Below are 13,399 nucleotides of genomic sequence, written 5' to 3'. Positions count from 1 at the left end.
ATCCCAGCTCGAACACGCGTGTGACCAGTACGGAACGTGCTGTGGTTTAACCCGGCCGGCAGCTAAACACCACAGAGCCGGTCGCTCACTCCCCCTGCGGGGTGATGGGGAGAGAATTGGGGGGAAAAAGTAAAATTTGTGGGTTCAAAGACAGTTTAATAGGCCAAAAAAGGAAGTGGGGAAAAAATAATAATAGAATACACAAAGCAAGTGATGCACAGTACAATTGCTCCCCATGCACTGACCGATGCCCAACCAGTTCCTGAGCAGCGGCCCCCTGGCCAGCTTTCCCTGGTTTACGTATGGAACGTGACGCCATATGGCCTGGAGCGTGACGCCATACGGCCTGGAGCATCTCTTCGGCCAGTCGGGGTCAGCAGTCCTGGCCGTGTCCCCTCCCCGCTGGCGGGGCGGTGTGAGAAGCTGAAAGGTCCCCGACTGCTTGGCAACAGCTAAACCGTCGGTGCGTTATCAACACTATTCTCCTCCTAGATCCAAAACACGGCACTATTCCCGCTACTAGGAAGAACATTAACTCTACCCCAGCCGAACCCAGGACAGAAGAATAATCTCGGCTTTGCGCGTGATCTGTCTCACTAAAGACTGTTATTGCTTGTCGTGCCATCAGTGGCACTCGGCACATTTCATCAGCCTCCCAACCGGTCGGCTATTTGTGCAAAATGGAAATTGTAATCAGATTCCGATAGAGAGGGACCTTTCACCACCCACACCAGGGAGGAAAGGATCAATCTCAGGTAATAAGCCCGATCACAACGCTCTGCGGCCAGAAAACATCTACTGCAATTACGAACCACGGCTGCAATATCTAGCACAGCTAACAGGTAAGCATCCCTGCTCTCAGTTCCCTTTGTTGCCTGCCCCTGGAGCTGAAGCTATACCTTCTATACCTTCCTTCAGAGCTGCATAGTACTGGCAGCATCAGTTCTGCTTCTCTGACAATAAGCCGCTTATTAAAAATAAGCAAAATAGCTGTAGAAACAAAAAAAAGATTTTTTTTTTTCTGAATTTCCCATCTAAATGCAAAAATTTATATAGCAGAAGCTGCTTTTAAACACTCAGACACTCAGGGGCAAGGACTGCGATAAAGACGATCCCTGTGGGAGACGGGGAGGAGAGGCGAGTCCAGCTACGGAGCGGGGACCTTCTGCTACTGCCTCGGGGTGGCACACGGAGCAGCCCCGGCACGTCTGCTCAGCGCCGAGCAACGCCTGCCGCTGGACTGTGATCTTTGCGGAAATGCTCTTTCGCAGGAGTGCAAACGCATACACACTCATAAACATGTGGAAATAGAAAAGATTCAAATTAATCGTGGTACATCCTGCTAGCCTGATATTACATTTACTGGGGCAGGTATTCTCCTCTTGAACTACGCCCGCTTCCTGTACGTACATTTCCCTCAGGACGTTAAAACACACGGCTGTAAGCCTGAAGTCATAAGAGCTTAAATCAGGAATTATACAGCTCACAAACGCTGTGAGGTTTTCAGCAACATTCCACTCTTACCTATCTCACCCCGGCTCGAGAAGAGGCTGTGAAGAGCAACAGGAACGGCACCGCTGCGGGACCGAACCGAACCCGAAGGGCTGATCCTCAGGTGCCCCGTGCAACATGAGGCTCCTTTTGGAGAATTAGGAGCCGAATGAGACGTGACTGGAGTGGGGAAGGGGCTCGGGGATGCCAGAAGGGACCTCTCGTGCCTGGACCAACAAGAAAGAACCCCCTTTAACTGCCTCTCACAATAAAACACCGTAAGTCCAGGTCACCAAAGCCCAGCGGGGCTGGGCTCTCCACACCTTTCCATCGGACATCGACACCATCCCTACATCTGTCCAACCACCCGCTTTCACAAGAACTGCAGGAAACTACACTCTCCAACTTTGGTGGCATCAGCAGTCTTTTCAAAGGGTGCCAGGGGATGGTGCCAGGGGATGGCACGCTCAGAGCGGCAGCAACATCGTACACCTTTTGTTTTCTTAGGAAACGACCAGTGTGTATATCTCCTGCGACACTCCTCACTCAAAGAGATAGCCGAGTTGCGTACTTCTACAAGAAAAACTTCTGTTCCTTATCTGTAAAGTGGGAATAATATTGTCCCTTTAAGTTTTTACAATCCCCCTGATATCTGACACAGTTGTAGAGCAGGATTTCCGGATATGTGGTACTACACCAAACCTTTTACCTAAAATCAGCTTCCCCCAAGGCCGGCTGCTCCTGCAGACGCTCAGCTGCCGCAAAGCGGACCTGAGTCCTGCCGTAGGAAGGGCATGAGAGACGGGGACCAAACCCACGGAGCCTCAACACCAAGCAGGCACACGTCTCGGGCCCCAGGACGCTGCCGGCACGCTTTTCCATGCACACGGCCCAGGGACGGGTGCCCCTGCACGCTTCGTGGGGTGAGCTTGGGGATCACCCTGAAAGCGCAGAGGAGCGGCGCTGCAGGCTGAGCTTTAACTGCTTGAACTGCACCCTCCCAAGCCTCCGTCGTCAGGTTTAGCCTCTCCCCGCCCCGGCTAACGAAGCTTTGCTCTGTCTGCTCACATGCAGCCGGGTCCCGCGGTGCTGCTGCCACACAAGCGGCCTGGGAGAAACAGCCTGTTTTGGCTCCCTTCACGTTAGATGAAAACCTAAGTGTTCTCCACGGAAGCGTTCACGTTTTGCCCAGTATTTCATACGAGAGCCCGTGCTCGAACATTTGGAACCCAAACGCAGATAGAGAAGAGATCCACAAACGCGGTTACAGCTAAGAGACTTCTTGGCAGGTCTGCCACCCTCCTGGGGAACACCAGGGCTTGTCCGAGCAGCCCGTGGGACTCCGGAGAGCTGAAGTTGGAGAGAAAACCACAATATCTTGACCTTTTATTACCTGTTATTACCCCACAGGTACGGGTCACAAAGCTGAGCCTCCACTTACGGAGGTGTACACACCGGTGGAAAACCGAACCGACGGGGACTTGTTTGGTGCTGAGCCTTCCTCATAGCCCAAACACAAAGAAGAGAGATTTTAGTTCGCTGAGATACCACAAATTACAACAGCTAAGATGCTAAATATGCAAAAAGGAAACATCTGATTAAAAATATATAAATCAAATTGCTCACCTCCTATAGGATTTGGGGGAAAAGGTGAATTTCATTCTTAAGATTTGATTTTGTTGCTAAAGCCAAAAACCAGATTTAAATCAGGGCATAGTATCTGCCACAAAAATTGACTGTTTTCTGCCATACCCATTGACTATTTTTTCTAAACATTATCTCTAAGGCTAAGATATAGATTTTCATAAACTACCATTTTTCCTTTTTTTTTTTTTTCCTTCTTTTTCTTCAGGGACAAAATTCTGCTTGAGACACTGATCTAATCACATCAACTCGGGGGCGGGGGGGGAAGCACGCTTTAGACTTACTAGTACACTGAATTTCAGAGCACGCTGACTGAAACATACAGATCCAAATAGGGAGAATAATGTCACGAACCAGGGGATCCACACAAATCCGAGTAGCTTTCTGCATAACCGAGAGAAAAATACAGCCAGCAAAACGGCACACACTGCTAGCAGACTCATTGCGACCGATAAAACCAGTTATTTGCTTTAATCACACTGTTGTATTTTTGGTTTTGTTTAGATTAAGTTCCTGAGCCAGTTTGCCTAATTTGCTCTGAAAGGCTGCTGTTGAGGTGCTCGACTGATTTATTGCTTCTGCGAGCGATGATCCCAAGCACTCGCTCGTCTGTATTAATTGCTGCTGCAGCTCAGCCTATCTGCTCGGCAGTAGGTGCATACAATTAGCGGGGAGCGACCTCCTCCTCAAAGGATTTGGCTCCTCCTCAAAGGATTTGGCTCCTCCTCGCCTGGAGTGGCCACTTCAATATTCTCACAATACAGAGCTCGGGGATCAAAAGACATTAGAAAAGGTTTCCAGGTAGTCGATGGAGCAAAAACTCCTGTGTTCACCAAGAGCCTCGAGTTTATCCCATGTTAAATTCTATTTTCAGATGAAATCCATTTGGGATACTATACAAAAATCTGCAGTGCTGGAAACCCCAATGTAACAAAACACATGAAATATCTAACTTCCCACCCCAAGTAATCCTGCGCTTGCTTGCTTTTTGGGTACCTATGTACGCGTAAAAATGGATTGCAAAGCCACAGCACAGCTTGAAAGGCAAACCTCTCTAACACACACGACTCCAGCAGCAATGGAAATATTGGGAAGCTAAGTACATTGCTCAGGAAAGGCATTCGCTCATGGGCTGCGGTGACGAGACTTTTAGAAGACACTACCGAGTGCTGAAGCCTGAATATCAGGCAGTAAAAACAACACAAAAACCCAAAAATCCATAACTGAGGAAAATCACAACACATGCAATACCTCCTCCAGTTTTTGTAGGGCAGCGGTCCTGGACCAGAGACCTGACCTGCGATCCTCACGGCCGCTGCTTATCCTCTCCCGCTCCCAGCCCCGTTCCGCGCTGCCCGGCTCTCCCCACTGGTTTGCCATGCCGTCCCCAGGGGATGGGCTTCCTGGGACAGGACCCAAAGGGACAAGGCAGATGCTTACCTAAGGCAAAAGCTGCTTCCTTAACAGCAAATCCCTGCTCCAAACACGGATGTGCTAAACTTCCAAGGCTACTGAAACTGTATTTGCTTTGAAAAAGAAATGTTTTCTTCATCCTAACCCAATGACTAAATTGTTCTGGCTGCGGGTTTCCAGAGACGCGGCTGGTACCTGCTCAAAGGTGTAACGTGTTACAAACATGGCTCTGTAAGGGAGAAAGTATCGTACCACCAGGCATCCCTACACAACTGTGCAGACAGGCAGATTTCTACTTCTGCCCAGACATTTCACTGGCTTCCCCTCCCGCCCAACATGCATAGGGTCAGCTCCTACGAATTCAGGACAGTACAATTAAAAATGGCAAATGGTTTCAGGAGTCTGCGTTAGGAACCTAACTGCTGGCTACCTTACTGAATCCAGAAACCAGCCGAACCGGAGCGACTGCCATTGTTATCCGACGTGGAAACCCTAAACTTCTCTTCGGAAGGACGTATGTAGGTGTAGCCTGCAAAAACGATGGAACTAACTCAACGCCGTGAACGCGCTGTCGCATATGACACCGACTGAGTTAAAGGGCAAACCGCTTATCGTTAATAACTATATTGACGGCAGATGCTTTGGAAAATATACTGCGTTAACAACAGAATCAGGTATTTTCATACTCAGGACAGAACAGTCATTCAGATTTATCAGCCCATTAACTTTATAAACACAGCATTAGCTGCGGTTTAAGCGTGATGTGGTGCATCTGTAATGAGAAATTCTTTGGGTGGCATTTTATAATTAAATATCTCATGAACTATTTGTAAGGTCAAGAGAGATTAATGCAGGATGTCAGGCAAGGTCACCACACGGATTTCTAGAGAATTCCGCCCTTGCAAAATGGCACTATCACAATTATTGTTTTCTTAAATCCAGTAAATCACAACGTGCACAATTTATACAGCAAAAACTCTGCAAAAAACTCAACAGCGTAAATGAAGTAAATAATTTTGATAACTTCTTTTGAAACAAAGTATTGTGTCTTAGGCTACGTGCAATTTCTCCCGCTACTTTGGATAATGTGCAGCATACAGTTTCAGTATGCGGTAACAAAATGATGATTAAAAGAAATCACGCATTGGACCGAAGGGGAGGAGAGGCATCATCAGAAATGGTTTCTGGCCAGCAGAAAGCTGTAGCAGGTCCCAGCTCTCCCCAGTCCCAGCATCCCCGAGTAGCAGGCGGGGGAAGGATGCTGTGCTCCTTCCGGGAGCGCTTTCGGGGGAAGGATGCTGTGCTCCTTCCGGGAGCGCTTTCGGGGGAAGGATGCTGTGCTCCTTCCGGGAGCGCTTTCGGGGGAAGGATGCTGTGCTCCTTCCGGGAGCGCTTTCGGGGGCAGCCTCCCAGGCTTTGGTCAGCACGTGCTGCACACGCTGCCGCACCAGCAAGGCGAACGCTCCCCTTCAACGGACGGAAACCAGTAATTGCTTTATCTAAGTGCCGCTGGTTCACACCGTCGCTTACGTCCTACAGCCAGCTTTCGCAAGACCAGACCACACCTTATCAACTCTTCATCTGTTTTTAAGGGCCAAAAATATTTTCTGTGTCACTGGAAGACAAGGAAATAACCCTTGTGTAAATTTAGTATTGGGTCTGAAAGTCGTAACAGGACACAGATCAAAAAGAAAAACCTGAAGTCTGAACGCGTACTAGGAATTTTGCTGCTTCTTATTCAAAGAACTGAATTTCTGAACAACCGTTCAGTTTTCAAAGTAATTCCTTCTACAGTGCTACATACACGCAGTAAAGATGAGAATGGCCTTTTAACAAGTACAACCGTATAAAGAAAAGACATCCTGAGAACAGCGTTTCCTGCCAAGCGATATCTCCATTTTCGGCAAGTCTTTGGTGCAGATGGGTATGGTGGAAACTCCTCCGAATAGCCGTTCCCAACACCGTACCTGCTGTCAGAGGTACTGGCACGTCATGCTCCGCTTGAGCAAAATATCTGAGAAAACAGTAACTTCTCAGCTCTGTGGAAACACAGCACTGTACTGCGGGTTCAGGACAGGTCACACCACCAAGACAGCAACACTGACTCTAACCAAATTCTCCCAGTAAGGGCTGTCTGTAAAACATGATGACGATGATCAAATTTACTGCTCATGCCACCATCAACCAAAAGTATAACCCAGTACCTCCTGTATTTTTTACCTACAACTAGCCTCTATTTCTGATCTTCTGGCTCTTCATCCATTTCAGGTATTCACAGCCTTGATCTAAATTTTCAGCGTTTAAGGTGTCAAGCTTCATCTACATTTAAGCTGCAGGAGGGGAGATGGAGATGGGATGTGAGGCAGAAATCCTTCCCTGTGAGGGTGCTGAGGCCCTGGCACAGGGTGCCCCGAGAAGCTGTGGCTGCCCCTGGCTCCCTGGCAGTGGTCCAGGCCAGGTTGGATGGGGCTTTGGGCAACCTGGGCTAGTGGAGGGGGTCCCTGCCCATGGCAGGGGTGGGATTGGATGGGCTGTGAGGTCCCTTCCAACCCAAACCATTCTATGATACACTGAAGATTGAATTTTGACCTATCAGTTGCCCAGACAATTGTGCAGTGTTTCCGAGATTATGATTAATGGGAGTTCAAAGCTGGAGTTTGTAACCCTGCTAAGCCTTATGCAATAAAAATAACCTGCAAATAGATAAACAAAGACACTACAGGAAAGAACTTGTGAGGATCAAAGAGAGGTCCTGGTGTCAGAGCCACGCTTCTGACAAACTGACACCATCAACTACGGGCTCACATCAGACTGCACAGACTGTGAGAACGACAAAGTCAAAGCACTGTTGATGGAAATGATCTCACTTCTTTCCCACGCAAGATTAGACGTTAGGCTCGATAGCCTTTTGGAAGCGAAGCACAAACGGAACCAGCTCCGCTTGTGGAACGTGCCACTGGAAGACTGGAGAAGACAAAGCTGATCTCTACACCACCACCAGCTTCCAAACAACACAGAGAGCACTCTGCACTGCTTAGAGTCTAATACAGACGCCAGCATCCTCTTACTTTATGACATGCCTAAAAGACAAGCAAAGCTTATTTTGACCCTGTACCCAACCACAGACCTTGGGAGCGAGACCACTCTCTGGTACAAGCACGCAGAAAGGTACGAAATGAAACCAATACAAAGCGTGTCCTTGGTCACACCGGGGCAGATGGACCTCTGGACTCCTTGTGCACGCCAGACAGCATGCAGCCCTGTAGGACGACCGGCGCGCTCCTTCAGAGCGTTTTTGGGTTTGATGTGCTCAACAGCACACTCAAAGTAAGCGTGTACAGCTTGTGGAACCAGGGCTCCAGATGAAGGACAGTCCCCCTCGTTTATCATTACTACCAGTCCTCCCCCCCGTAATAGCTTTGAGCTGAGACAATACACTGGTTTTCGATTATTTGGGTTTTTTCACTTCTCCTCCAAGGCACTTGGGCATCAGGTGAAGACTGAACTAGTGCAGGAGGAGAAATCCACTGCGGTGGTATTATTTTATAGCTAACCAGATAGCGGATGTTTTTTCAAGCAATGCTGGCAATGAGTCTGCAGCTCAGAGAGACCTCACAGAGATGACAGAGGGGACTTCTGCCAGACTCCACATAAAACAAGCACCAGCATGCGCAGGAACTCGTACGAGCCCAGGGCATTGTAGCTGCATTTGCTTCTAGTAGATTTTCCAATATTAACATCAAATAGTCAACGCATAGGTAGACAACCATCTTCGATGAGATCACGTTTACTGTCCATACAATGGATAATTACAGCAACCCTGCAGTGCTAATTTTGATACAGGACCAGAACATAACACTTTACACGGCATGCACTGAATTCCGCCATTTGCTATTAATCTGCCTGATTTTTACATCAGACATCTCACACGCTTCCCCCGCCCCTCATCGCCAAGTATGTTCTTCTATAGGCGATTGATCCACATCCCAAAACGTACGTGGGTGAAGTAAGAAAACTTGCCAGGGCTCAGTTCCAGGGGGAAGGACTCCCCTAAAAGCAAGACCCACCAAGTGCTGAAACAGATTAGTGAATGGAAGAGGCAGGAGTAGTGCTGATGTCTCCTCCCTCTCTCCCTACTAACCCAAGGATGTTTTCAGGATTAAAAAAAAGTCACATAAATGCAGTCTTAAATGCGAGTGATTTAACTGGGAGGAGAATAAAGGGTGTCAGAATTTCAGCAAAGAGCTGGCGAGTGCCAGGAAGCGCCGCACTGGTTCTCCCCGGGGTCGGTGCCTCCCTCCCGGCAGCACCACAGCAAAGCCCACCCAGTCACCAGCTCCACCGTTCTGTTCCGCTCGCTCCATCTGCACCGACTTCTTGGCAACCTCCTCTCGTGGTATCGCTTACTGTACCTTCAGAATTTCTAATCTTTACCTTTTCCAGTGAAAGGATATTTTAAATGAACCGGTTTGTGCTGAAATGTGACTAGCAGCCCTTCCTCCCCCAACGCCAGAGCAAGGGAAAACAGGACTCAGGATACTCACACGTGTGCCTTGCCAAGGAATAATTTGATCCACCGCTAGTCAAACCAAATCCCTCAGGAATTTGGCTAGAACTACGTGGCCGAGTGAGCAGTTTTGGAGGTTCGATTTCAGCTCCAAATTCCGCCCCAATCACCCCCAGCAGGACGATGGCTGTGGCTTGCTTCCGTCTCTCTTCATACGACGTAGAGATTTTTTTCATTTGTGGGAGACCAGACAGACAACCTGAAACGAAAAGTAAGAAATATGAGAAAAATCAAAAGCAGGGTTGGTCTTTAATACTCCAAACTACTGTGTGCTTCCCAGAGAAAATAGGAGAGGTTTCCGTTTAGCTTAAATCACGTCTTCTGGACTGCTGACTACCCTTACCAAGATTTTCAGCCGGTGGAGGTGATTCCATTTTACTTCTCACAACCTACAACACATAATAAAAGTCTAAATACCACCTACTGCAAGGGCTGTCTTCAACGAATCCACCCTTCAAAATCTGTCAAGATCTCACGGGGAAAAGAGAGCCACCAGAAAAGTCTCTAATTGCACAGTTTATTTGTTCAGTTGATAGGAGATCTGTGGAATTCTGTGGTTGTTTAGTTTTTGTGAAAGGTGATTTTTTGGTTTGCTTCTTATTAATTTTTAATTTGCATAACAAGTTATAATTTTTTTTTAAGATGATTTTTAGGAGAACACATTTGTATTACATGAAAGCATCTTTTGTTTTAGGATCCGTCACCACATTCAGATTCTTACTAAATTTTAGCAAAGCAAGTCTATGTCATTAAACCAAACTAGTATTTTTGTAAACTGAAACGTTACATATGGTATTTGAACAAACATTCTTAAAAACAGTGAAAAAACTTCAACCAGACTATGAATTTTAAATAAAACTGAAGTTTACATCATTAGTCTAAGCCCAGGGATTCTGAATGTCAACAAGCAGATGAAGTTTATTATTTTTTTTGAGTAAAGAAACAAAACCTTAGAAGAAATTGACTGGGAAGATTTTAATTCCCTATTCATTGACTCTGACAAGTAGAGTTCGCTTTCACCTACGCTACTAATTCACGGTGTAGTAGGAAATGCCCTACCATAATATTCTACAAAAATAACAAACTCTTAATCCTTCTTACAGCACTCCGCTGGTGAACCTTTGCCAAGAAGTTGGAAGGCACCACCTGGCACTGAGCGGGACTTAGCGGGCTTGTGGCTTAACGAAGGGGGAATTAGCGAGTCGCACTAGACGTCTCTCTCTGCCAATGACGTCCACGTGGCTCGGCAGGAACCGAAACGTCGCGTACGAGAAAGCTAACCACATTTGAGAACCTGTGTTAGAAGGCCATGCTTGTTCAGGCAGCCACGCTGCGGCTCCGACAGCGACGTTCCCCCCAAAAGGGAGAGAAAAACCAACGGAGAGCTTAACAAAAGAAAAAAAATCAATAGTAACTGCCTTCAGAGGAAGAGGGATAGAAACGGGCTGTAACAAAGCAAAAAACATAACGCCTTTAATTGTTTAGCAATGGCTTATCCCACTCCCGCCATGTGCAGACACGGGTTTCTCGTTAACATTTGCATGCGGTCCCCTGCACGTTCCGCCTTCCTGCGGCCTCTCCTTTCGGCACGAGAACCGAAAGCCGGTGCACGGCAGCTCTTGCACAGCCGCACACACCGGGGCCCAGCGCGGCCGTGCACAGCCCGTTTCCCGGGAGTGCCCCCCGCCGAAGGGCATCGCTGGGAATGACTGATGTCGGCTCCCTCCCGGCTCCCCGCATCCGCCTCCAGCCCAGGTGCTCAGACAGAACCCGGCGTGACATCTTAGATCAAGATGAATTGGCACAAACTCCCGACCCAAGATTGTTTTATACCGTTTAATTTAGTTTCTTCCCCTGCTTGGATGAGCACAGCTCTGGTTATGGATTTCTATTCTAATGCGCTGCAGCAGGCGCGGGGAGCAGGCAGCGGAGCAGATGCTGGAGCAGGGGACCGCGGGATGCTGATCAATAGGCGAGGCGCTGACCCCGGCCGCGCCGCCCGCGCCGGCCACGGCTCCCGGGCGAGGAAGAAAGGAAGAGCGAACACATGTGCTGCTTCCAGTAGGAAATTAAACCACGGGGCACTCGCTGCGCCCTCCCCCCCGCCCGTCTTTCATTTGATTACAGCAATATGAAGTTAACCCTTCGTTAGATCCCGAAGGACGGATTGCGGAGCATCCTTCAAATTATACGCCTGGCTCAGCAGAACTTCCACATTTCAACTTTAAGCAGCGACTACCAAACTAACCGGCATCCGCAAGCTCCATCTCATCCCGCGGATGGACAGCATGCCACAAGACAGTTCGTCTGCAATTAATCCAGGACCCAGCAGGAAAACTCCCGGGCTTGCGGCGGCACGGTGCCGGCACTCGGTGCAGACTCCCGGCTCAGCTCATTCCTCCTGCTGACCCCACGCCTCCAGCACCCAGATGTCGAGGAAACGATAACTCTTTGTTAACCAAACAATAAATTCCAACCAGAACAGGGTGGGAAATATCCTTACACCGTTTCATTAGCAATCTGGTGCATGATAGTCACTGCTGCAGCGTATGATTTTCTACCTTTAAAAAAACAAACCCAAGAAACTATAAAAAAAAACCCCGAAACAAACCAACCCAAAAAAATCCCCAAATCAACAAAATCCCAACCCTTCCCCAGCAACATCCCTCCCCCAAACCTCCAGATAAGAGGGGAAAAAACCCCCAAAACCTCAAATATTTTTGCTTTATTTTTTTTTTTTTTTTTAATTACTAGTGGAAACACACAATTAATTGTAGTGATTTAATGATTTCCTACAAATAAACTGAGAGCCATTTGGGACATTTTAAAATGAAATAATGTCTATAAAAGTAGTCCTTTCTGCAGTTTCATTTGTCTCATGAAAATTTGGTATTTTCTCACAGCGACGTGCCTCCATTTAATCATGCTAAAGGGTGACACAGAGATCCATTTTCTTGACAGGACGGTTGATCACCCTATCACAGTAAGAAAATTAATAACCTCAAATAGCTCTATGTGGAAAACAGAGGCTACACTGGTGAAAGGACAAAAACCTTCTACATTTTAGTTGTAAAAATAACACACTTCCAGATCCGCATGCCCGAAGAGAAACCCATCGTGTCCAGGCACTTACCTGGCTGGGTTTTCTTTAGACAAAATGACCATATTAAATATTTCAAAATACCTCCGGTTTTGAGAACTGAACATCCACAACTGCTTAGAGGAGACAGCTTTACAGAGAGCATGAAGCATATTTATGAAGTGTTTAAACTATAGGTAAAATATTTCAGAAGTTTAAATTGTCTAAAAGGCTGTGAGATATTGATTACTTCATTTAAAAAGCAGTCAGAGAGTGCAGCCATGAGGTCAGGATAAATTTAACAGTTTGAAGCACTTTACTAAATAACTCTAAAGATCATGTTAATTGGCTTTGCACAGTTCTTGGGTAAAATTAATTTTATCCTAGCTTACAATAAAAGGATTAAAAGACAAATTAAGTTCTCCAGGTCTAACTGGAATAGGAATCAATGGATTTGAATTAAGGCTGAAGGCGGTTTTATGAGAGATGGACTGCTACCAGGTACTTTATATCTGCTATTAGGCACATACCGACGGTACTCCCGTACTGCGCTAGGTATTAAAGCCTCGCAGAAGTAGGTGCCAGACCCATTTGTTACTACCAAACACCCGCACGCGGCTGAGCACAGAACAGCGGCCCCCGGTAGCCTCGGTCCACCAGAACCGTGCCCAGCCCCGCTCCACCACACGGCTACCGTCACAGAGAGCCACCCGGCCACAGCACGGCAAGCCAACACAATTCATTATGGGGCTGTAATTGCATCCAGTAACTCAACTGTAAAGTTAACAACAGCTAATGTGGGTAGGATTCTTTAAAGTGAAAAAACCCCTCGGAAAGACGTTGCGGTAGCCCCGCTGCCACGTGCTCCGGCAGCCGAGAGAATCCTCACCTGAGCTCGAATACAACCCAGGTACGCCACAGCAAGGGCCTGCGGGCTTCTAGGCCTTCCGAACAGAGTATTTTGAAAATAGGCAATACATTTGAAATGAATAATTTGCTCAAGATCACAAATGTACTTTGAACCAAACGTGGGCGAGAACTCGGGCCTTGCATCCCAACCCGGTGTTTAAGAGCACAAAGCAAACGGGCAACCGAAGGCCTCTCGGTTTGTGCGGCAGCCCCTATTTCCCAGCGCCAACGAACACGGTCAGACGTCTCTGCCTGTAGGTGAAAGCTCGTAAACTGAACTCCACGAAAAGCACCAT

At 47.6% G+C, this 13,399-nt stretch overlaps 1 protein-coding gene across 8 annotated transcripts in view; it reads right to left on the bottom strand.

The window, feature by feature from the left end:
* WDR7 (WD repeat domain 7) overlaps window positions 1-13,399 on the bottom strand; it is a 136,032-nt gene that overhangs the window by 55,961 nt on the left and 66,672 nt on the right. For all 8 annotated transcript variants that reach the window (XM_075740734.1, XM_075740736.1, XM_075740735.1 and 5 more), the window contains one exon: window positions 9,093-9,314. In XM_075740734.1, coding sequence (XP_075596849.1) covers window positions 9,093-9,314 — 222 coding nt within the window. The remainder of the gene's footprint in view (window positions 1-9,092; window positions 9,315-13,399) is intronic.

The sequence above is a fragment of the Balearica regulorum genome, chromosome Z, assembly GCF_011004875.1.
Source record: "Balearica regulorum gibbericeps isolate bBalReg1 chromosome Z, bBalReg1.pri, whole genome shotgun sequence".
Taxonomy (NCBI): domain Eukaryota; kingdom Metazoa; phylum Chordata; class Aves; order Gruiformes; family Gruidae; genus Balearica; species Balearica regulorum.
Note: the sequence above shows the minus strand (reverse complement) of the source record. Positions and strands in the feature narration are given on the sequence as shown.